At 40.3% G+C, this 24,477-nt stretch overlaps 4 protein-coding genes across 4 annotated transcripts; all 4 read left to right on the top strand.

Annotated features, from left to right (window-relative positions):
- Positions 1–452: 452 nt before the first annotated feature.
- LOC130167692 (odorant receptor 131-2-like) lies at positions 453–1,364 on the top strand. Its single transcript, XM_056374113.1, has one exon. It carries the CDS (start codon positions 453–455, stop codon positions 1,362–1,364), a length of 912 nt encoding a protein of 303 aa, XP_056230088.1.
- A 2,357-nt stretch (positions 1,365–3,721) lies between these two features.
- On the top strand, positions 3,722–4,645 carry LOC130167691 (odorant receptor 131-2-like). The gene has a single exon (XM_056374112.1). It carries the CDS (start codon positions 3,722–3,724, stop codon positions 4,643–4,645), a length of 924 nt encoding a protein of 307 aa, XP_056230087.1.
- A 6,222-nt stretch (positions 4,646–10,867) lies between these two features.
- LOC130167768 (odorant receptor 131-2-like) lies at positions 10,868–11,794 on the top strand. Its single transcript, XM_056374256.1, has one exon. It carries the CDS (start codon positions 10,868–10,870, stop codon positions 11,792–11,794), a length of 927 nt encoding a protein of 308 aa, XP_056230231.1.
- A 10,631-nt stretch (positions 11,795–22,425) lies between these two features.
- LOC130167767 (odorant receptor 131-2-like) lies at positions 22,426–23,352 on the top strand. The gene has a single exon (XM_056374254.1). The coding sequence runs from the start codon at positions 22,426–22,428 to the stop codon at positions 23,350–23,352; it is 927 nt and encodes a 308-aa protein (XP_056230229.1).
- The last annotated feature ends 1,125 nt before the right edge of the window (positions 23,353–24,477 follow it).

Below are 24,477 nucleotides of genomic sequence, written 5' to 3'. Positions count from 1 at the left end.
AGGGAGCTTAAAAACAGAAATCCTTTACAAACATTGTTGTGTTGCCAGTGGTTAACAAGTGAGATTCTACCACTGTAATGGTGGGTGGTTTACATCTGGATTCATCTACAGACGGGTTCAGCCCCTGAGGGAGACTACCAGAGAGTAGCAATGATGACACAAACAGAGCAAAGTTCCACTGCTGTTGCTCTGTTTGTGTTTCTGTGGCTCCTATAAAGTCTCAATTCACAACCCTCTCTCAGCACTGCAAGGATCTCAAAATTTGTCTTTGAAAATATCTTCCACAATGCTATGCCACTACAGGGAAGGGGTGGTAAAGCTCGGCAGAGAAGCTTGACATGAACTTTTATACTTTTGTTAAAATAATACAATTTTTCTTTGACAAACACACTTAATATTGATAATTTAACATTTAACAAAACTGCAGAAACTTGCATTTATTTAGAAAAGTGATGGCAGATAACAACTCATTGGTTGGAGGTGGTTTCTCACTGAGACAGATCAATGACCGGGTTATTATTGTGCAGATCCTGGTGATGATTTTTCTCTGCATCAACTTGTTGCTCATCATAACCTTTTTCAAAAAGGAGTGCTTCTACACAACTGCTCGCTACATCTTATTTGCTGTTACTCTACTGTCTGACAGCTTGCTATTGTTCATGTCTGATATCCTCTTCATCTTTGCCTATTTTCACTTTACCCTGCAGGTTTGGATGTGTATCATTATCTCTATTGTGGTGCTTCTGTATCTTACAGTCACACCAGTTACTCTGACAGCAATGACCCTGGAGCGTTATGTGGCCATTTGCATGCCCCTGCGCCATGGAGAGCTGAGCTCAACACGCAGCACTATGCATTGTATCCTCATCATCCATGGCCTCAGCTCTGTGCCCTGCATTGTTGTTCTCTTCACCTTCTTTGCATCAGCCTCTCTTAGCTTTTGCAAACAATACAGAATATGTTCTGTGGAGATGTTCATTTTGTACAGATGGCAGGATCATATTAGGTCAGCTGTGCATCAGTTTTACTTCTTGATAATGTGCATCATCATTGTTTTCTCCTATGTTAAAATAATGAAAGTGGCCAAAGCTGCATCAGGAGATGATAAAAAGTCAACAAGGAAAGGGCTGAGAACAGTGGTTCTTCATGGTTTCCAGCTTCTTCTCTGTCTTATCCAGTTTTGGCGTCCATTCATAGAAACGACTGTGCTTCAGATTGATTTCAGGTTATTTATTGAGGTCAGGTTCTTTAACTATGTAATGTTTAATCTTGCTCCAAGATGTCTGAGTCCTCTCATTTATGGCCTCAGGGATGAAACATTTTTTCATGTACTGAAAATGTATGTATCCAGGAGAAATATTTGAGAAGGGAGATTAAACATTTTTAATTCTGCTGAGCATGTCTGTAATTCAGTTTTACACAAACATGTTTTAAGAATGATTTTAACTAGTTTAAACTAAGTAGTTTATTATGGTAAGCATGCTGTGATTACAGTGTCGTCAAGATAATAATATAATAACAATAATCTTTATTTATCGTGAACTTTTCGAAATCTACATACAGTAAAAAAGATACAATTCAGACTTTTTTTTTACATCCTTTTTCATTTGCAGACCTGTCAACCTTGGGAAAATATTTTGAATACTATAATAGTGTTATGCTTAGTTCACATGCTTCCACACAATTTTCGCTTTGCACATGGTCATTTCCCTACTCACCAACTCATCAAGTTATTCAACTTATTAATCGGCTATGAAGAAAACAATTCATCAAATTTTCTTGAGAAAATGAAAGGACAGGTTACCTTCAGGAATCTGGTTTTTTACTTGCGGGGAGCATTTTTATATAATTTCACGTTAAGTTTTGGAACTTTGATCATATATTTAGAAAATATCACTTACACTGCACTGGGCTGTATTATCAAGGCAAAAGTTTCAGTACAGAAGTTTAAAACCGTGCTTTTTATGATTAATATGGTGTGATAGGTGTGCTTATACAGACTGATAAACATTCATGAATTTCATTCAATTATTTAATAAAAAATGACAGAAACTAAAGTTGTGATGTAAAATACTGTCAGTCTCTGTCAGTGTCCTCCTCATCTATTGTCACGTTTATTTTAACGGAAGGCACCCATAATTCTCAGTGACTGTCGAGATAACGTTATTTCTGCAGCACAATACTATGAAAAATCATGTTAACCAATGTGCAACACATGGACGATATAATTTTATTACTTTGCCAACTTAAATGCCTGGTAGAGCTAGCTTTGCAAATAATGTAAAGTCAGGCTAACGTTATCGATGTTAAATAGTTTGACAGGTTTGGCAGGTCCATGTTTACTCATTTCACCACAGCTTGTTGGGATGTTGAACACACAGATGTGTTACAACGAAGTGAAGTGTTTTGGAAAAAATTAAAAAACGAATACATCAAATTAACATATTTAATTATGGTGACTAATTGTGGCAGCCCTATATTCAACTACCAACATGTTATTCTGTAGCACCCCGAAATAATGAATTCTCTGCCTTAGCACCAGTGAACCTCACTGGTGGCTAGGATTGATTTGAGAACTTATACTTCGGTACCAAGCCGATGTCAAAATTCTGAAAATGTGATAGTACTTTCTACAGTACCGTAGATGTCGGAAACATTTGAAATATATCTAAGCAGTTCAAAGACAGGCATCTGGATCTGTACACAGAATTCAGAGTGCGTTTCAGTTGGTTACTTTATATTAACAACATGTCATCTAAATGTTCATGTCTTGAAATGTTTGCCATTATTGTTTGTGAATTGCGACAGCTGTTATCTGTTGTTGCTTTCAATGGTGCTTCATTTCTATATTTTTTCAAAATTAATGGGACAAAATCAAGCACACCCAGCTTCTTGAAAAGTTTCCCTAAATTAACGTTACATCCCATCACGTATGTTTTTGTTGCCTATATGTCTCAAATCACAGATTATTTTAAAAAGAGAGTTTGCGAGTATGAGAATCGCGAGGACAGGTGAAACAGTGCAGAGTGCAGACATCATTAGTTCTTCTAATATGGGAAAAAATGTTAATTCATGTTACTGACAAGATATGGTTAATTTGTCAGGACAAAAAGTAGGCCTAGTTCTCAGCCACAAGTGGAAGGTGCCAGTGAAGGAGAGGATCAGAGCGCGAGAGAGGAGTCAAGGCCAGAGTACCAAGTCTGTCTTGTCAAGTAACGAGGGTATTAAAGCCGACGTTTACATGATTTTAACATCACTCTTTATTCATTGTTCTCAAAAGCATAGCGTGACTGGCTTTGACCTGCAGTGGCTGGAGAGATAATGACAACATAAATATTGCACACACACACACACACACACACACACACACACACACACACACACACCCACACCCACACCCCTACCCAACCATGCCCCACCCTCTCCAGTTCGGCCAGGGAAAACCTTGCATGATTACACTTTAATGAGCAAAGTTACGCTCCTATAAAGTCTCAATTCACAACCCTCTCTCAGAGCACTGCAAGGACCTCAACATATGTCTTTGAAAATATCTTCCTTAATGCTATCCAACTACAGGGAAGGTCTGGTAAAGCTCGACAGAGAAGCCTGACTTTTGTACTTTTGTTAAAAGAATCAAATTTTTCTTTGACAAATACATTTAATATTGACAATTTAACATTTCACAAAAATGCAAAAACTTCTGCGTTTATTTAGAAAAGTGATGGCAGATAACAGCTCATTGGTTGGAGGTGGATTCTCACTGCGGCAGATCAATGACCGGGTTATTATTGTGCAGATCCTGGTGATGATTTTTCTCTGCATTAACTTGTTGCTCATCATAACCTTTTTCAAAAATGAGTGCTTCTACACAACTGCTCGCTACATCTTATTTGCTGTTACTCTACTGTCTGACAGCTTGCTATTGTTCATGTCTGATATCCTCTTCATCTTTGCCTACTTTCACTTTACCCTGCAAGTGTGGTTGTGTATCAATATCTCTGCGGTGGTGCTTCTGTATGTTACAGTCACACCAGTTACTCTGACAGCAATGACCCTGGAGCGTTATGTGGCCATTTGCATGCCCCTGCGCCATGGAGAGCTGAGCTCAACACGCAGCACTATGCACCGTATTCTCATCATCCATGGCCTCAGCTCTGTGCCCTGCATTGTTGTTCTCTTACCCTTCTTTGCATCAGCTCCTTTTAGCTTTTACAAGCATTACAGAATATGTTCTGTGGAGATGTTCATTTTGTACAGATGGCAGGATCATATTAGGTCAGCTGTGCATCAGTTTTACTTCTTGATGATGTGCTTCATTATTGTTTTCTCCTATGTTAAAATAATGAAAGTGGCCAAAGCTGCATCAGGAGATGATAAAAAGTCAACAAGGAAAGGGCTGAGAACAGTGGTTCTTCATGGTTTTCAGCTGCTGCTCTGTCTTATGCAGCTGTGGGGCCCATTTATAGAAACTGCTGTACTTCAAATGAATTTCAGGTTATTCATTAATGTTAGGTTTTTTAACTACATAATGTTTAATCTTGCTCCAAGATGTCTGAGTCCTCTCATTTATGGCCTCAGGGATGAAACATTTTTTCATGTACTGAAAAATGACATCTTTTGTGGTTTGTTTAAAAGATATATTTGAGCATGTCTGTTGTTAACTTTTTTTTATTTAACTGGTTTATTACTGTAAGCATGCTATGATTTCACGGCTATTTAAATGACAGCACTGTTGTTGTATTTGTGCATGATTGCTCATTTGAGGTGACTATGTTTTTCAGGTTGTTGCTGCAGTTCTTGTTGTTATATATAATATTGATTATACATCACTGTAGCATTTACACCTATCAACAAATATGACATACTTGTGAAATGATGGACCTTATTATTCCTATACCATGTATTTGTTATCATTGTTCAAAGCCTCCATTGCTGAGGTGGCTGCACAGATTTGAAGGAGTCTATTAGGCTAAACAAGCCACATAAGGTATAAGCCCTTCTGAGAAATGGAGTATGTAACATCAGGACTTCACCAAGCAGAAGTGTTTTTGTCATTCCGACTTATGTGACTTTATTCAAACATTTATTTTAAAAGCCACAGCTCAGAGAAAGCACAGTAAGGTGTTCTGTAATGTTTCTTTACCTGCTTTTACCCCTTTGTGGAAAAATATTTTTATATACTAATCTGACTCAATGTAAACCAATTTTGCTTTCTGTCAGTCAAAGAGATGATACTTGCATGAGATGAATCACAGTGAGTTAAGTGTAGACTGAATACAAATACTTAAAATATTGAAAATTATTTGTTCCACTTCCAAACTCTCAATGATATTAGAATTATATTGTTCTAACAAAGTGCGCTTATCTTACACAATAAAAATATCATACATGCAATTAGACTTCAACTGTTCCAGCTTAGCCAATACTTTTTTTTTTTTTTATGCCGTTATTGGACAGTATATAGTAGAGAGACAGGAAACGGGTAGGCAGAGAGAGTGGGAATGACATGCAGTAAAGGGCCGTACAATGCGGGATTCGAGCCGGGGCGGACTGCAGCGAGGACTGTGGCCTCTACACATGGGGCGCCTGCTTCGACCACTACGCCACACGATGCCCCAGCTTAGCCAATACTTGGGTAAACAATAAAACACATACCTTACACATTAAACATTAAACCTACGAGCCTTATTTTCTCAGTGAAAGCAAAATTGTATTTTTCTATAGAAACACAGTAACTGTTTCATCAATCGAGTAAACACAATATTTTTTCTAAATAGTCAAGTTCGCCAAGCCTGTCATCTGTTTGCAACAGATGTATCAATTCATTTTACTGTCTCAGTGAAGCAAAATTGTAGCCTGGATGCCAGCGTCCACTGGTTCAGCTGGGGTGGCCTGAGATGGTGCAATCTGCTCCACTTTCTCCATCAATCCTTGAGGGTAAGGATTGTCCCAGATGCCCTCATCATCGTGTCTCTTACTCCCCACAATGGCATATTTGCAGCAATTGTGTGTTCAGTATGCACTATTGATATATCTATTGTAGCGTGAACACCACAATTAAGAATTTGCTTTCGTTGAAACGGGGCACCAGTCCGCTGGGAGGACAACAATGAATTACTTCATTGATTAATGTGATCAATCTCATATCAGAAGCCATGACTCAATTCAATGGATCTCCAGTCTGTACTTCAAAAATAAATAAGTTAAATAACTTAAGTTTATTAACTAAGATATTATCAACAGAGAAAATGCAATGTGTAATAATCATAAAGATGAAAATAATAATGAAATGAGCAGTGTGATGAATTGGCAATGGTGGCAGAGAATATTTTATGCCTATACACTATGGCTATACAGCTAATGATACTACATCTACGAATGAGATTTGATAATTAAATATTATGATATTAGGACAACAACCCATTAATGAGCAGAAGGTTAAGACTGGCCTACTGTGAGTTGTGCTCTAGCTGGAGATCCTTGGCTGGAACCCAGGTGGCTGAGGTTGCCGTGGTAACCCTGGAGACGCAGGATCTAGGTAGATTCTCCTGGAGGCTGTGTCCCGTTATCGCGGTGACGGATTCTGCCGGTGTCTAAGCGGTTCAGCTCTGGTGGAGTTTGCCAGGAGAGGAGGAGAGGTCTTGGGAACTCTTGATTTCTGGTAGGCTTCTCTGCAGGCGGTCGTAGGTAGATGTGTTATCTGCTGGCGTCTCTTGCGGGTTGATGCAATATAAACTTAATTGCACTTCACTTTCACCAGCGCTTTTTGCCTTAAGCGTGACTCTGCCACCTCCAATGCTTTCTCTGCCCTCCATTTCTGCCCTGTCTTCACCTCAATACCCACTGATGACACCCTCTGGTCCCTGGAGTCCCTGTACTGTAGGGCTTCTCTTGTGCGTGCATCCATAAACCAATGAGATCACTGAACGGGAGCTGCAAAATGTTATTGGTCCCATACAGAGTTGTGTTGCTGAGGCTGTGGGGGAAGCCCATCCACTTGTTGAGAAAACCACTGATCTTCGGCTAACTTGGCTACCATGTTCATGACTAGGGCAAAAAGAAAAACAGATATGGTACAGCCCATTATTAATCCTTTTTCAAGCCAGTCTGATGTTTGTGACCCAGATGTGACCCTCAACCTGAAATTATCATAGTAATCCAGGATCAGATCCTTGTCCTTCTGGGAGCATGGTGGCGGTGTAGTGCAAGCTCTACCAGTCGGTGTGGTATGGACCCATAAGCAGTGGCCTCATCCAACCATAGCACGACAAGTTCGCCTCTTTGGGAGACAATGCTGAAAACACTCAACACTTTCCCTCAACACTCAGCAGCCAGATTGACCGAAACTGACTGAGGCTTTTCCTCTTTGGCAATCCACCATCTCTCTGCACACATCCACTGGTCAGCAACTCTCCCCCTTCGCCATATGACCTTCAACATCTTCCATTGGTGTAGGAGGTGCTTTGCAACGTGCTTGTAAACAGTGTAGGGTACGCCACTAGGACCTGGGGCAGAGGCTGAGCATGCTGCCTTAATGACCTCCTCAACCTCCTTTAGACTTGGCTCCCTCAGATTAAACTCAGTTTTTTGGGGGGCTGGACTGATATGGGCGTCATTGGGTTTGAGATCTTGATCCCTCATCGGGTTGCTCAGAGTATCATGGAGGAAACAATTTACTTCATCTTTTTAGCACACGAAGCAGACACTGCGTTTGTCCCCTAGCAGCTGGTAAAGCCAAAGGGATGAGCAATGAAAGCAGCCCATTTCCTGACTCTCTCTCTTCTTCTTCTCCTGTGCCACTCTTCTCTGCGGAGGGTCTTTAACCCTTTCATTGGGGTGTTTCGTCGGTCAGCTAAGGCTTGCTTCTCCTCTTCCATGGATTTCTTGTATTGGTTTTTGAGGGTTCAAAGCTCCTGCTGCAAATGATGTAGTCTGGTAGCCCTGCATTTCATGGTGTAGGTGGTTGGTTTGGTGTTACCTTTCTTAGTGTGGCTGAACCTTTCAGAGCCGTAGCTGACAATGATGGAAGTCATTGTTTGGAGTCAACTGTCTGCATCTGCTTTGGTTGTAGCTTGAATAATGTTGGTCACGTCTTCGTCAAACTGCAGCAATGCACTGCGGTTGCTGGCTGGAGGCCACTTAATCCGTTGCTGTTTAACTATTCTGCAATGGTTAGGAGGCTCTGGTGCATGGAGGGACTGGGCTCTGTGGGTTGCCTCCTGGCCGGGCTCCTCCTGTGTCTCACCAGGCTCAGGGCCTGAGCACTGCACCTTGTTCTCCTGCTCCTTTCATTTCATTCTGGCCTGATGGATTTTAAGGTCACATTGGTTCTTTCCGCAGATGCATCTCATAGTCATGACGTTTGCGTGGGTCAATAACCTTGTTTCTGTACTATTGGAGATCTCCCCCCTGCCCTACTAGTATATTGTAGCCTGTTATTTCACTGCTGTAGGTGTTTTTCAGGCCTGTTGGTTGGTCTTTGAAATTAATGTGGTAGTTTAATCAGAGTTTTATTATAGTGTTGTCATATCTTTAGCGGTAAAATACACAAATCAATGTCTCTCTCTCCCTCTCTCTCACTCTCTCTCTCTTGCTCTCTGGCTCTCTCGCTTGATGAGTAGACATATGTGCGTGTGGGGAAACCTAAAGGTAGGCCTAGCGAATCGGCGGTACTTGTGCGTACTATGAAATATAGTCCTGTTGTTGACACTGACTGCAGATGCTGTTCCAATCTGTCAACCTCATGCTCTATTTTACGGTCACTCATGAACAATACCCCAAGATACTCAAACTTTCACTTGAGGCAGCACCTATCTATTTGATGTATGATTGACAGTAACAGTAAAATAAACATTGTAAGTGTATTTTTAGGTTACAACAAAGTAAATTAGTAGAAACTAGACTATGTTACAGGATGTTTTTTTTCATAACCTGTAACTCTGTCATCACCTGCACAGGTTGTAATGCCACCTCAGAAGAATTTTTTGTGAATTTGGGCTATATGAATAGCATTTGATTGACTGACTGTTATAACTGACATCAGTTTATGATTGTCATTGTCTCAACAAACTCAGAGACCATTCAGTACAGTTAGTTGAAAGTAAGTCTATTGTATTACGCTGAAAAATTAGTGTTTGTGAGGTAAGGATTATTGCTAGCTTGTTTAGGGTTATACAGCAGACAAGATGCGGTGTCGGTCAGGACACAGGAATGATGACAGGATATCACTTTTTTGCTGGCAGATCTGATGACTGCGGTGATTTATTGAACACTCAGTGTTGTCACAGTTCTGAAATACCAATAATAAATCATATTATACATCATCATCTTAATAATGATCTAATGTTTCACATAAACAGAAAAATATACACAATACTCTCGTGTACATACACAGCAATAATACTAACATAAACCAACCAACAGTAATATATTTAACCATAATACTGAGTTAGCCGGTCCAATAGCACCCTCTACTGGTTAACACTAGAACCGCGGAGACGGTCTGACAGACCGTTTGGGTTGTTAAAATTTAAATAACTCTGTTTAAACAAAAGCTACGAGCCTTTCAGCCCATGACTTTTCCTAAATATGTGTTTTTAATATATTCTGAAGCCCATAAGGTGCTACAATAAAAGACAAAGGATTTCTGAGCATTTATACCTCTCTCTGCCCTGCGGTCACAAGTAGCGCAGCTGACTTGTTACATAATATATACATTTCGCGGGGTTTGTTTCACGCTTTATGATTCTATTATTACGGTCTATTATTTAGCTACATTTGACAAGAAACATATCCTGGGGAGAGAGAGAGAAGAAGAAGCTTTGTGATTTATCGTTGTTATTTATTCTATAAACTAAGTAAAATACATTTGTTTTTGCGCTTTATAATTCGCTGGTCTATTATTTAGCTACATTTGACAAAAAACCTATCCAAGGAGAGAAAGAGAAGAAGAAGCTTTGTTATTTATGTTCGTTATTTATTCCATAATTAAGTAAAAGCTAGCTAGCCTATAAAATAAAAAGATCTGAAAATGGAGAGAGGAAGAAAACGCCAAAGATACACCGTTGATGAGGCTTTGATGATGATACATCAACTGAGCGAGGAGGACTCTGATGGTGGAGAGGTGGACCTCAGCGACCTGAGGAAGGAATACGACCATGACCATGAGAGCGAGCAACAGAATTCTGTGTGCACGTCACTTCACTGCCACGATGGTGCTAAAAACAACCAATTTTGGGATCTTATCTAATGCCCTTTTAAGTAGACAAGATAATTCAGGTGAAAACCGGTGAATTTCCTTTCACCGTGAATTTACAAAAGGGGGCATGTTGGTTTGTAATGCCATTAAATCCTTCATAAGAGTAAGCCAACTGCATATCATCAATTAGACAAGTTCTGTTCCACTCAGAGACGTATCATGATAGAATTCTGCTTTGCAAAAGTGTGTCCAATCACATTTAAATAAAAGACATACCAAAGCCTTTACTTTTAGTCACAACTTGTGATGAATAATTTTGAGAAAAAAGGACCTATTGAATAATAATATTCGCACACCTTCTGATGTCACTGCAGCACTCCATCTATCCAACTATGGACAACCAATGAACGAGGCTTGGTGCTATTTTTGGATGTCTAGCCTTTAAAATATCATACACAGACTTGCACTGAGCTCAGTAGACAATATTAGTCTCTGGAGCAGCATTTAGGGTTTGGGAAACTGCTGTATTTAATCCACCATCATATCACTTAAGAGAAGATCATCATTTTGTATTAAAAAAAAAATCAAATTTTCTTTTAATTCTAATTTTTCTTTAATTTTTTTTGACACATTCATGGACTTTTTTACAGTGGCTTAGAAAACAGATATATGGCAGATAACAATTCACTGCCTGGTGGTGAGTCCTTGCAGCAGCAGATAAATTACCAGGTCATTATTGTGCAGATCCTGGTGATGATTTTTCTCTGCATTAACTTGTTGCTCATTGTCACCTTTTTTAGGAAAGAGTGCTTCTACACAACTGCTCGCTACATCCTATTTGCTGTTACATTACTGTCAGATAGTTTGTTGTTATTCATGTCTAATATCCTTCTCATCTTCAACTATTTTCGTGTTGCCATGCAAGTTTGGTTGTGTATCATTATCTCTGTTGTGGTACTTGTGTATGTTACAGTCACACCAGTTACTCTGACAGCAATGACCCTGGAGCGTTATGTGGCCATTTGCATGCCCCTGCGCCATGGAGAGCTGTGCTCCACACGCAATACTATTCACTGCATCCTCATCATCCATTGCCTCAGCTCTGTGCCCTGCATTGTTATTCTCTCCACCTTCTTAGCATCAGCGTCCCTGAGCTTTTACAAACAATATCAGATATGTTCAGTGGAGGTGTTTATATTTTACATGTGGCAGCAACATCTTAGATCAGCTATATATCAATTCCAGTTTTTGATTATGTGCATCATCCTTGTTTTCTGTTATGTTAAAATAATGAAAGTGGCCAAAGCTGCATCAGGAGAGGATAAAAAGTCATCAAAGAAAGGGCTCAGAACAGTGGTTCTTCATGGTTTTCAGCTGCTGCTCTGTCTCATCCAGCTGTGGAGCCCATTCATTGAGGCTCCTTTCCTTCATATTAATTTTATTTTATTCAATAATGTCAGGTATGTTAACTACATAATGTTTTTTCTGGCACCAAGATGTCTGAGTCCTCTCATTTATGGCCTCAGAGATGAAGTTTTTTTTCATGCACTAAAAAACTATGTCTCCTTTGGCTTGTATAAAACAAATGTTATTTGACAAATAGAATCACAGTTAGTCACTGTTTGTGTGCAAGTGTTTATCTTTGACAAGCATGGATGTTGAACTGGGTTCAATGGGTGTGTGCTTGTGAATAACAAGTCAGCAGGTCCTGCATGACATTGCAATGAGTAATGATAATCAGTGAGGTGCTTGGCAGCCATCAGTCATGAAGTTATTATACATAATGCAGCACAGTTATTGCTTTGGATAGAAAATGCAGCATTTTATTTAATTGTCCTTTATGCATCACATGTTCATGCTGTTGAGTCTATATTGCTTCAAGCATGAATTTAATTAAGATGAAGGATAAGGGTTGTTGATGTTGGCTTTTGTATTTTAAGGCAGCATGCTTCTTTGCTTCATGGTATAAATTGTCAGCTTTACGAAATCAGACGCTATCTAATTTGTTTACTCTGTCAACGCATGTTTTCTCTGTTGTCAGTGTGTGTTTGTACCAGAAACCCTGGCACTGGACTACTTGAACAATGAAAAGAACTGTAAAATCAATAATTACATGCATTTTATCTCTCTAAAACTCAACATCATCATTATTATAGGCTATATTTCATATAATTTATACCTCATTAATAATTTTGCTATGATGAGGTGAGGTGAGTGAGATGATAAGTTGAATTATGGTGTATATTAAATCGAAACTAAAGAATTTGCCCTTCATGACAATACGCTTGACAATCATGCTACACAAGAATGTCACGGAGGAGCAGAGTCTGACCTCCGCTGTCTAAAATTCTAATTATTAATTAGTGCCAGGGGTGCTCAGCTCCGAGGCACTCCTCTACAGCTAGAATAGCTTTGAGAAAACCCCGGTAATATATACATCAAAACGTGCGTCTTGATCCAGAAAGAGGTGCTATGACTTTTGGTGTTAAAATTCCAATTTTTTCCCAAAGTCATTCCCAAAAAACTGTGAATAAGTAATGCATTAGGAATGCATTGGAATTTTCTTTAGAAACCCACAAAATTTCACCTTTTTTCTGAGTCACCCAGCTCTCTCATACCTACACGTAAAAATTTGATTTCAAACTATAAAACGGAGGAAAACTTCTGCTCTCTCAAAAACACAGGAACTGTTTTTACATAACATGTATACTTTTCAAACTATGAGCAGTCAAAGGAGGAGTGGAAATCACTTTTTTTTCAAAGTTAGAGTGACAGCGTCAGTTGGCTAGAGTGTGTGAAGCAGTAAAAAATAACCTTTATTTTTATTTTTAACTCGAGCTCACGGCCAACTCGTAAAAAGGAGACAAATAATTATTTCTCAAAATGTAGACATAGTTGTTGGGATTCATAAAATATAACTTTGACAGGCAGGGTCTGCACAAAATTTAAACAGTGGTGCCGAGTCCGGCGGCAATACCTGTCTCACTCTCATTGACACCTAATGTAATCGTCTTTTTTTTTCAAAAGAATCTCACTCTGTCTTCGCACTGAGCTTACTCACTCATTTTAAGGAATATCTGAATAAAATAGAGACTAGGGATCGACCGATTATCGGCCGGGCTGATTATCGCCGCCGATATTCAGCATTTTGACGCATATCGGCATCGGCCTTTTTTAAAATTCGACAGCCGATAAGAGATCAATTTAAAACTGGGTTATTTTGGCTCTGATGCAGCCGCGCCTCTCTGTCTGCTGTCACTACTCTGTCGCCAGCATTGTCCCACCCACAGCACCATCTGATTGGTTACAAGCAGAGCCACGGTAACAGCCAATCAGCAGTGTAAGCTGTGCATGAACAGTCCTTACACACACGGTGGAGAAGGTCCGGAGAGCAAATACTTGTTTTGAAGGTAAGTTAAGGCAGCAGAGTTTCCCGAAATTGTAATAAAAATCCCAGTCCTCTACAACTCACAACTACTAGTAAGATTACTGTGAGCCCATTAACGTTATATAAACATAAGCGGCAGCTCTGCTCGCTCGCAGTCCCTCCAGACGTGCCTGTTAATCACTTGAAACAAGGTTGCTGATAATATCGATATGTCCGGTTTTATTGCAGGGAAGCCCGTCGAGGTGAAGGCTGGTTAGCTTTTAGCGTAACGTTAACCCATCGGTCCGCGGCTCTAGATGCTCAGCAGACTGTAGCAATGGGGAGAATGTCTGTTATGGTAGAGAATAGTGTGTGTTTGTGTGGAAGTCACATGAGAAACTCTACAACTCACGACTACTAACGTTACTGTGAGGCCCAATACGTTGGCGGCAGCTGTCTGTTCCTACGATAAACACTGATTATTAAAGTGAAGATGCTTTAGGCTATTTAGTGTTTAATCCCTTGAAACAAGGTTACTGATAACATTGATACTGAAATAGTTATAAAAGTAAGAAGTGTGTGTGAGAAAGAGAGACACAGAGAGAGAGAGAGATTGCAGGGAAGCACGTTGAGGGGATGGCTAGTGAATAGTGTGTGTGTGTTTGTGTTTGTGTAAGCCACATGAGAAGCTGCAGAAACTGACAGCAAGTACCGTCTGTCTGAGAGAAAACTGTAGGGCAATAATGGCTGTTTAACTACCAAGTACTTTACCTTTTTCTGTGTTGATTGAGAGATCCCAAGCAGCAGAAAATGACATATTGTTAGATGAAGTGTGTCCTGAATCTGTCTTTGATAGTTTCTTGTAGAGAGGAGCAGGATATTGCTGTTCAAGACTTAAGACATAATGTAACTGCATCATAAAGCCTACATGAACTGCATTCTTCAAACTGCAAACTTCAGGGAACTATTTATTTATTTATTTAAATTTTCAGTTAACTTTATAAGAGATGCTGCTGACCCTGGGAACTCCTAGCACTTTTTGTTTTTGTTTGAACTTAAAACAAAGATAAGTGAAAGATTAACATTTCAGTTATATTGAAATTTTGGAAAACTTTATTTACTGTAGAAAACTTTAGTGAGCTATTTATTTGTTTAAGTTTTCATTTAACTTTATAAGACATGCTGCTGAGCCTGGGAGCTCCCTGCATTTTTTGTTAGAATTTTAAAACAAAGATATCTATTGTCTAAGAAAAAAAAAACTTTAACATGTTGCAAATCTGAAAAGCTGTTAAATAAACATATGATTAAAGGCATTTGAACAAAGTTACGTGGAATTTTTCCATTATTCAAAATTTTCACGCCAATATTTTCCCTTTTATTGCAAATAAATATCGGCTCCAAATATCGGTTATCGGCCTCCTTGACTACTAATAATCGGTATCGGTATCGGCCCTGAAAAAACCATATCGGTCGATCTCTAATAGAGACTGTAAGAAAGTTCTGGCTTCAGTGTCTGTCACGGTCTTTTCGGTTTTTGAAAAGAAGTAACGGTTTTCTCATAATTTGCAATTGTTTGAAGCCATGTAGAAGCCAAATTCTGGGCAGATTTTCACATTGCCATGGCAACGGCAGTTCCTGACCTGTGTGCATGTGTGCAAGCTCCGCTAGCTTTACATTAGCCGCATGTTAGGTCTTAAATTACATTTAGTTAGGTCTTAAATATCGACTCCCTCTTAAAATAATGGCATAAGTCATTTTTTCAGGTTTTTCAGGAAACACAAAAAACTCAACAAAATATTGAATATATAACATTTATTAATGATTTCACTCAAAAAGGTCATTACAACAGATGACTGTTGACATACTAATAACAGTGTATGCCAATTATGTAACAAAAGAGCAATAAATGACTTAGGCCAATTTTTGAACATGCCTTGTGACTTAGGCAAAATAACCTTTAACTCTGTCAACAATAAAGCTCAACTAACAAAGCAACTAAGAATTATGCTGAGGAGGCATGCACATCTCCTCACTCCTCCCTCTAGCCCCACTTTACTGGATTCTCTACTGATTCTCTATTAATGTGGCATTAGGAAGGTGACGATATGTAAGTCCATTTACTGCTTCCTTTGTTGCTTTTTTTTTTGGTTTTGTTAAAAGAGTGAATGAAGTTGTGACGTCTCCGCTGAGACAGAGGAGAGGAGAAGCTACTAGCCCTCTCTCGCTGTCACTTCTAGTCACGTTGCTCTCCTCCCCAGTAATGTTAAATTTAGCACAGAAAAAAACATAATAGTGGTAAATTAAATAGTGGTTCATGGGATTTATTAACCCTCAGGGGATTTATTAACCCTCTGTCCTTTTTTGGACATTTTCTTCCCTTTTCTTTTTTGATTTGCTGATCATTTTGGCTGTGTTACAGCTGAAGGTATGGATTTCTCTCGAGCTCGCGGCCAAACCGTAAAAAGGAGACAAATAATTCTTTCTGAAAATGTAGACATAGTTGTTGGGATTCATAAAATGTAACTTTGACAGGCATGGTCTGCACAAAATTTAAACGGGGGTGCCGAGTCCGGCAGCAATACCTGTCTCACTCTCATTGACACCTAATGTAATCGTCTTTTTTTTTTCAAAAGAATCTCTCTCTGTCTTCGCACTGAGCTTACTCACTCATTTTAAGGAATATCTGAATAAAATAGAGACTGTAGAAACTTCTGGCTTCAGTGTCTGGCACGGTCTTTTCGGTTTATGAAAAGAAGTAACGGTTTTCTCATAATTTGCAGTTGTTTTGAAGCCATGTAGAAGCCAAATTCTGGGCAGATTTTCACATTGCCATGGCAACGGCAGCTCCTGACCTGCGTGCGCCTAGCAACCAGATAACCAACTCTCCAAGCTCTGCTAGCTTTACATTAGCCGTTTTCTTTACTTTCCTTTTTTGATTTGCTGATCATTTTGGCTGTGTTACAGCTGAAGGTATGGATTTCTGCAAGAAAGTGTCTTTTTTTACATATTTTTAAAATCTAATGTCAGTTACTGTTACAGGTCTATTATACACTGCTAACACATTTTGTACCCTCTGGGGCTCCTCGCGTCCAAAAAAGGACACACAAAGAAAATGCTATAAAATCATCATATATCAATATTTTTTTCTGCTTTTTTTTGCATACATCTCTTAAACCACTTCAGTTCTGCTCAAACCTACCAAATGTTTATTAGTTTTCAGGATTTTAACCCTTTAAATGCCAGTTTGAAGACATGTTGCCTCTTGTTTTATAAAAAAAAAACAAGACAGAATATGAGATATTTCCCACATAATACATGATGGAGGGACGTGACATTGTTTTATATCAGAGTCTTTTATATCAAGACATTTCTCAAAACCAGAATATGATCAGGGTGACTTTTGAACACTGGAAATAAATCATGTACTCATCCCGGCAGTAGCCCCTGTGGCACTCAAAATTTCCCTGGAATTTTCTAGTAATAATAATAATATGCACATTCTAGAATTCATGTAGTGTGTTACCTTGTGTGAAGGATGCTGACAGTATGGTCACATGAAGGACATTGTCTTAAAATCTACATGTTACATTTCAAACATTCTATGGGATAGACGTTTGGGATTAAACTATTGCACAGGAACATCTCATGAGTTACAGAAAAGTTAGAGATTTAATTTTACATTCATCCTTTGATCTGTGTCTGTGAAGAGAGTTCTGCTGGTCACTACCCAGGATTGGAATGTGGGTTGTAGTTTATGACTCTTATCTAGAGAGGAACAGAGGAAGAGAGGTTGTTGTGTGTGTGTCCATGCATGGCAGAGACAGGCCAGGATTCACACCTTAGTGTTAATCAGTCCTTTTGTTGTTACTTGTCCTATACAAAAAACAATCAAATATCATTAGACAGAGTCTTATTGTTACAAACTGGAGATTTTGCCTATATTCTCCAGTTGTCTGGTGTCCATTGGTTGATCCTCTGGAGCTGACCCTTTGACCTTTGGTCTGGTTCTGTGTCGTTCGGACATGCTAAAAGCACGGTCTGTTTGTGGAAGAGGGGTCCTTTGTCTCTGTTTCCTATCAATCTGATAGTTTGATGGTGGAAAGAGTCGCAAAGTGTCAATTGGGGGTCCGTAACTCTGCATGTCCTTATAATGAACTTCCTTAATGGCTTGTGACTGATGCCAGGCCACGTATGTACGCTACAATATGTTGTGTGAATTTCCCCGGCTTCACTGCAGTATGAGTGGACAAAGATGCCAGAGCAAGTGGAAAGAATAAAGTTGGAAGACTGTTGTAGAACCAGTGTGAGCAATAGAGTCATATCGCAGTTAAGGAGAAGATATGCTGTTGGGATATTGAATGGTTGGCAGTTGGTCTTAGACTGTACAATGTACCGAGGGAGTTCTCACACATCGTCGCCATTGTTGTTTACATTCAACCACGAGCAAAGCCTGTAGTCGCATGTGACATCTCGAGACTGTTGGGAGAGTACAGACCCTGCACCCTGATGCACTCATTGCAATATCAAGTGATTTTAACCATGTCAATCTCACCTCTCACCTGACTGGTTTCATTTAGTATGTTGAGTGTCCCACAAGGGAAAATAAGACACTTGATCTGTTGTATGCAAACTTCAAGGAGGCTTACACTGCTTCAGATCTACCACTGCTTGGCAGATCAGATCATAATCTGTTTTTTCTTCAGCCTTCCTACAAACCCTGTGTACTGAGGCAGGCTGCAACCACCCACTCATTCAGGAACTGGATCCTGGAGGCGAGTGAGTCTCTAAAGGACTGCTTTGAGTGCACAGACTGAATTGTACTGTTTGTGCCTTGGAGTCACAGTAAAATAATAACAGCAAGGACCCTGACCTTGATAGAACAGTTGGATGTACCACAGACTACATTAACTTCTGTATGGACACTGTAATACCAGAAAGGACTGTACACTGCTTTCTTAACAACAAACCCTGGATCACCAGTAACATCAAGACCCTCCTCAACCAAAAAAAATAGTCCTTTTGGGATGGAGACATGGAGAAGCTCAGGTGTGTGCAACACGAGCTGAAGAGGAGATTAAAGCAGGCAAAGGAGGACTACAAAAGGAAAGCAGAGATGAAGCTGCAGCACAACACTACCAGAGAGAAAGGGATGAGGACCATCACTGGCTATATAGAGAACAGAAAGGCAACATCAGGTAAAGGCCAATGAGTTCAACCTGTTCTACAACAGCTTTGACATAGCCTCACCTGTTCTCTGACCCACTGCTTCAGCTGCAGCTTCTCTGACGGCATCTCCTTCACAGCCTGACACTGCAGCTGCAACTCCCTCCACATTTGGGTCAAGTCTCCTGTCCTTTACAGCATAAGAGGTGAGGGCAGTCCTCAAGAGGCTACACTACCAAGATGGTGTGTGTCTGAGGCTGTTAAAGGATTTTGCAGCCCAGCTGGCTGAGCCTCTCCAGGGGATCTTCAACTTAGGTCTACAAATAGGGAGGGTCCTGGTCCTGTGGAAAACATCATGTGTTGTTCCGGTACCTAAATTACCAGTGGCCCTCACATCACAAATCATGAAGACCCTGGCACAGCTGCTTCTCCACCTACTGAGGCCACAGGTTGAACATGCACTTGACCTCCTACAGTTTGCCTAAAAGGAACATCCTGAAGTGGATGATGCCGTCCTTTACATGCTCCACCGGGCCGTTTATTACTTGGATGAGCCAGGTGGTTACATGAGAATTATGTTCTTTGACATTTTAAGTGCATTTAACAGCATCAAACCCCCAATTCTTAAAGACAAGCTGGAAGGGATGGGGGAGGAACCCTCCTTCACATCCTGGATCATACATTACCTGACAAGACGACCGCAGTACGTCAGGCCAGGTAACCGTCTCAGGGACAGTGATGAGCAGCACTGGGGCTCCACAGGGGAAGGTTCTGGCTCCATTCTTGTTCACCCTGTATAAGACGGACTGTAAATACAACTATGAGTCCTGCCACATGCAGAAATACTGGAATGACACAGCTATTGTGGTGTGTATCAGGCAGGAAGAGGCGTACAGGGATCTGGCAATGGCCTTCAGTGGATGGAGCGACGAGAACTGCCTCCTTCTGAAGAGCTGCAAGACCAAGGAGATGGTCATCCACTTTCGGAGGTCAATGCCCACCCTTCAGCCAGTCAACATTTAGGGGAAATACATTGAGGTGGTGCACACTTGTAAATACCTAGGTGTGCACCTGGATGGTAAATTGGACTGTTCCCTGAACACGGAAGCAATCTACCGGAAGGGGAAGAGCCAGCTCTTTTTTCTTTTGATTACGATTTTTTCCCCAAAAATTTTCCAGTATAATGGAGATAAAACAATTATTGTGCCACATTCTGTTTAGCAAGAAATTGCGTCATTTTGAGCAGTTTGCTGGTTCAGAGACTTTCTATATATAGATGGGAAAGACCATGCCTTGGCTGCTATGCCACACTCAGATACCTTTAACTTATACCCTTTCTCCACCAATATTAGCAGGTATAAGCAGGTTTTTGGGTAAACATGTTATTAAAAGACGATTTCCACTGTCAGTCGAGTTTGGCTTTCTCTTCGGACTGAGGACACGAACAACTTCAAGGAGCAATGTCATTACGTGCACTTAAAGAGCACACACACAGAAGCAGTGGAGAGAGTGAGCTGGTAGCTGCCATGCAAACTGGTAAAGCGGATCTGTCACATCTTTGGGTTGGTGCCCCTGTAATAGAGTCGGAACCTCTTTGGCGAAGTGCAGTCGTAGTGTTTCTGGTTTAACAGCAATGGGCTGGACAGGTCAGAGGTCTGTCTACATTATCTGTGCTCTGAAATATTGTGTATAACCCAAAAATCTACATAGACACAAGACTTTGTTTTGAAATCTGTTATTTATTTTATGTTTTTTTTTTTTTTTTGTTTTGGTCTGCTTGATATTGGTTTTACTATCAACAAGTGAGTTGTGTTGGGACTCAATCATTCAATAGACCAAATGTTTCTTTGCTCCACTGGACAAAGGAACTCACACTCCACAGTTCCTCACCGTTCACACCTGGGGACGATCCTTCCCCCCACGGGGGTCAGTGTGTGACATGTGACCCCCAAGGGTGTCACCAAACAAAACCAGTCTTCTAGACCTCTTCTCACTCTTTTCCCTTATTGGCTTGCTCTGGAGAGCAGCTCCAGCCCTCTAATCTCGGTTCTTCAAAGGGCAACAAGGCCCCAGCCCAAGTCAGCTCTGCTACCTGAGAAACCAGCTCTCTCTCGCCGGCGTGCTACCAGCAGCCTGCAAACGCTCTTCTCCTCTACAGCAGCGACCTGCTTCGGATTAACTGTGAATGAACCAAATCCTCTTCAGAATCAGCAGCTACGACACAAGGCTAGCTGATTTTATAAGCAACATGAGTCGTAGCAGAGTTAGCAAGGAACAGCTAGCTCTGTGAGGAGAACAAAGGAGATAACAGCAAAGCAACACAGCCAGACAGGACTTTACTCCACCAGGAAACCTCCCAACTCACTGGATTTTACAACAACACTGGAAAGGACCTCTTTGCTTGTTCCAAGGACTGGGTAACGTTAACTGACTGGGCCTAACCTCTCCCAGCACAGCATAGCACAGCATAGCTAAGCAGCAGAAGTCTTAACTTTGTTAATGTACTTGTTGATTGATGTCTTGTTGTTGTAATGTTTGCTTAGGTTGTGGTCAGTCATACAGTTATTCGAGTACTCGTATGTTCACACACATAGCAGTACGTCTCAGTTCTAGAACCGAGTTGTTTACCGCCATCTTGTGTATTCTTCTTTGTTCAGGTCATGAGGTCACAGTGACCACTTTGAGTCGGCCATCTTGCCTTTGTCTGTGTCCCCACAGACACACACACACACACACACACACACACACACACCTGTATATACTAGATTAGACATTGTGTTATACTCTGCTCCATTGTAAATAAATGTCTTTAAGTAACTACTGGTGTGTTTAATGTTGCACAAGCGTGAATATTACCAACCTCTACTCGGTAGAATTCCAAACCTTCAACTGTAACTTACTGTTGATTTAGTAATTTGGTTATAGTTAGTAAGCTAATGGTTAATCAGAGTTCCAGATTAATGGTAATAAATTGAGATTAAACCCATATTGGCTAATTTGCCTATTAGTTTAGGCTGGTGCCCTGTGAACTTTAATTAATTTTGAAGTTATTTTTTAATATTAATATTATTAATATTAATATTTTCTTAATTTATGATAGCCAATAAATTGATAAACAACCAAAATCCAACATATTTGGTGTCCAGCTCATGAGGTAGAGCTCAGACCCAACAGTTGCCAGGGTTGATGTATTATATTTCTTTCACAGTATCTATCTATCTATCTATCTATCTATCTATCTATCTATCTATCTATCTATCTATCTATCTATCTATCTAGTATCTATCTAACTTTTTACATTTATTTTCTTATTTGTTTTTCTTCTGAGGTTACTGTAGCACCCCATCTATCCAACTATAGACAGCCAATGAGGGAGACTACAGTATTGGCAATGACGACACTGGTGAAGTGAAGTTTCATTTGGTGTTATTTTTGGATGTCCTAGTCTATAAAGTCATCATCATGCACAGCCCTCTCTTAGAAGGCTGCACAGAGCAAACAATTTTACTCTCTGGAACAGTATGTGGGAGGTTTGTTAAGATGGGGTATATAATCCACTATTGTATGACTTCAGAGAAGATTAAAATTGGACTTTTATCATTTTGTACCAATAATCCAATTTTCGATTTTTGATAATGACACTTTGGACTTTTTGCAGTGGCTAAAACTCCCTCTGTTTTGCTTAGAGACCAGATAAATGGCAGATAACAATTCACTGCCTGGTGGTGAGTCCTTGCAGGTGCAGCTCCCAGACCAGATTGTTACTGTGCAGATCCTGGTGATAATTTTTCTCTGCATCAACTTGTTGCTCATCGTCACCTTTTTTACTAAAGAGTCCTTCTATACAACTACACGCTACATCCTATTTGCTGTTACATTACTGTCAGATAGTTTTTTGTTATTAATGTCAAATATCCTTGTTATCTTCACCCAGTTTTATATTACTATTCAAGTTTGGGTATGTATCATTATCTGTGTTGTGGTACTTGTGTATGTTACAGTCACACCAGTTACTCTGACAGCAATGACCCTGGAGCGCTACGTGGCCATTTGCATGCCCCTGCGCCATGGAGAGCTGTGCTCCAGACGCAGCACTATTCACTGCATTCTTATCATTCATGGCCTCAGCTCTGTGCCCTGCATTGTTATTCTCTCCACCTTCTTTGTATCAACATCCCTGAGCTTTTACAAACAATATCAGTTATGTTCAGTGGAACTGTTTTTATTGTATATATGGCAGCAACATCTTAGATCAGCTATATATCAATTCCAGTTTTTGATTATGTGCATTATCCTTGTTTTCTGTTATGTTAAAATAATGAAAGTGGCCAAAGCTGCATCAGGAGAAGATAAAAAGTCAACAAAGAAAGGGCTCAGAACAGTGGTTCTTCATGGCTTTCAGCTGCTGCTCTGTCTCATCCAGCTGTGGTGCCCATTCATAGAAGCTCCGTTGCTTCAGATTAGTTTCAGTTTATTCAATAATGTCAGGTATGGTAATTATATCATGTTTTTTCTGGCACCAAGATGTCTGAGTCCTCTCATTTATGGCCTCAGAGATGAATTTTTTTTTAATGCACTGAAATACTATGTCTCCTTTGGCTTGTGTAAAAGAAATATTATTTGACATATTAGAATCCCAGTTAGTCACTGTCAGTCACAGTATCAGTGACAATGGATCAGTATCAGGTCCTAAAACTGATTATCATTACTCATTGTAATGAGTAACGATAAAGCATCACTTTGTTCGTGTTGTTGAGTTGATATTGCTTCAAGCAGGAAGTCTTCCTGTCAACAGGTCTGACATGTTTCCTCTGCTGTCTAAAATTCTGTCAGTTGATGTTTGTCCTAGAAGCCCTAGCACTAGACCATTCACACAATGGCTGAGAAGAAGTGTAAAATGCATTTTATGTCTCCCAAACTTTACATGCTCTCATTATTAAATATATCATTTAGACCTTGGTAATGACTTTCCAATGCTGAGGGTTTTTAAGCTGATCTATTGTGTACATTATGTAAATGGAAACTAAAGACATTGCCCTTCATGACAGTATGAAATCTGTTTTTATCTACTTTTTGGAATGTGTAAAGTTTCCAAATAAAGTCAATCCATCCATTTTCTATAGTTTTTATTATGTGTTACTAACACTGTACTTATGAGTTAGACCAGTGGCCAGATGCAGGGTCTGTGTAGATGTCTGACTAAAACCATGTGTATGCACAAAACAAGATATTATTAATATAATTATTATATTTATATATAAATATATATAAAGGAGCAGGAGCTTGTGGAAAAGGTGGAACGGTACCGGCTAGATATAGTTGGCCTCACCTCAACACACAGCGTCGGCTCCGGAACCCAAGTCCTTGAGAGGGGCTGGTCTTTCTTCTTTGCTGGAGTTGCTCCGGGGGAGAGGCGGAGGGCCGGGGTGGGCTTTTTGGTGGCCCCCAGGCTCTCTGCCTGTATGTTGGGGTTCACCCCGGTGGCAAAAGGGTTGTGTCCCTGCGCATTCGGGTCGGGGATCGGGTTCTGACTGTTGTCGGAGCTTATGCGCCGAACAGCAGTTCAGACTACCCGCCCTTTTTGGAGTCCTTGGGACGGGTGCTATCCTGTGTCCTATTGGGAGACTTCAACGCTCACGTGGGCAATGAAAGCGTGACCTGGAGGGGTGTGGTGGGGAGGAACGGCCTGCCCGATCTGAACCCGAGTGGTGTTCAGTTATTCGACTTCTTTGCTAGTCACAGTTTGGCC

The sequence above is a fragment of the Seriola aureovittata genome, chromosome 4 (genome assembly GCF_021018895.1).
Source record: "Seriola aureovittata isolate HTS-2021-v1 ecotype China chromosome 4, ASM2101889v1, whole genome shotgun sequence".
Classification (NCBI taxonomy): Eukaryota; Metazoa; Chordata; class Actinopteri; order Carangiformes; family Carangidae; genus Seriola; species Seriola aureovittata.
Note: the sequence above shows the minus strand (reverse complement) of the source record. Positions and strands in the feature narration are given on the sequence as shown.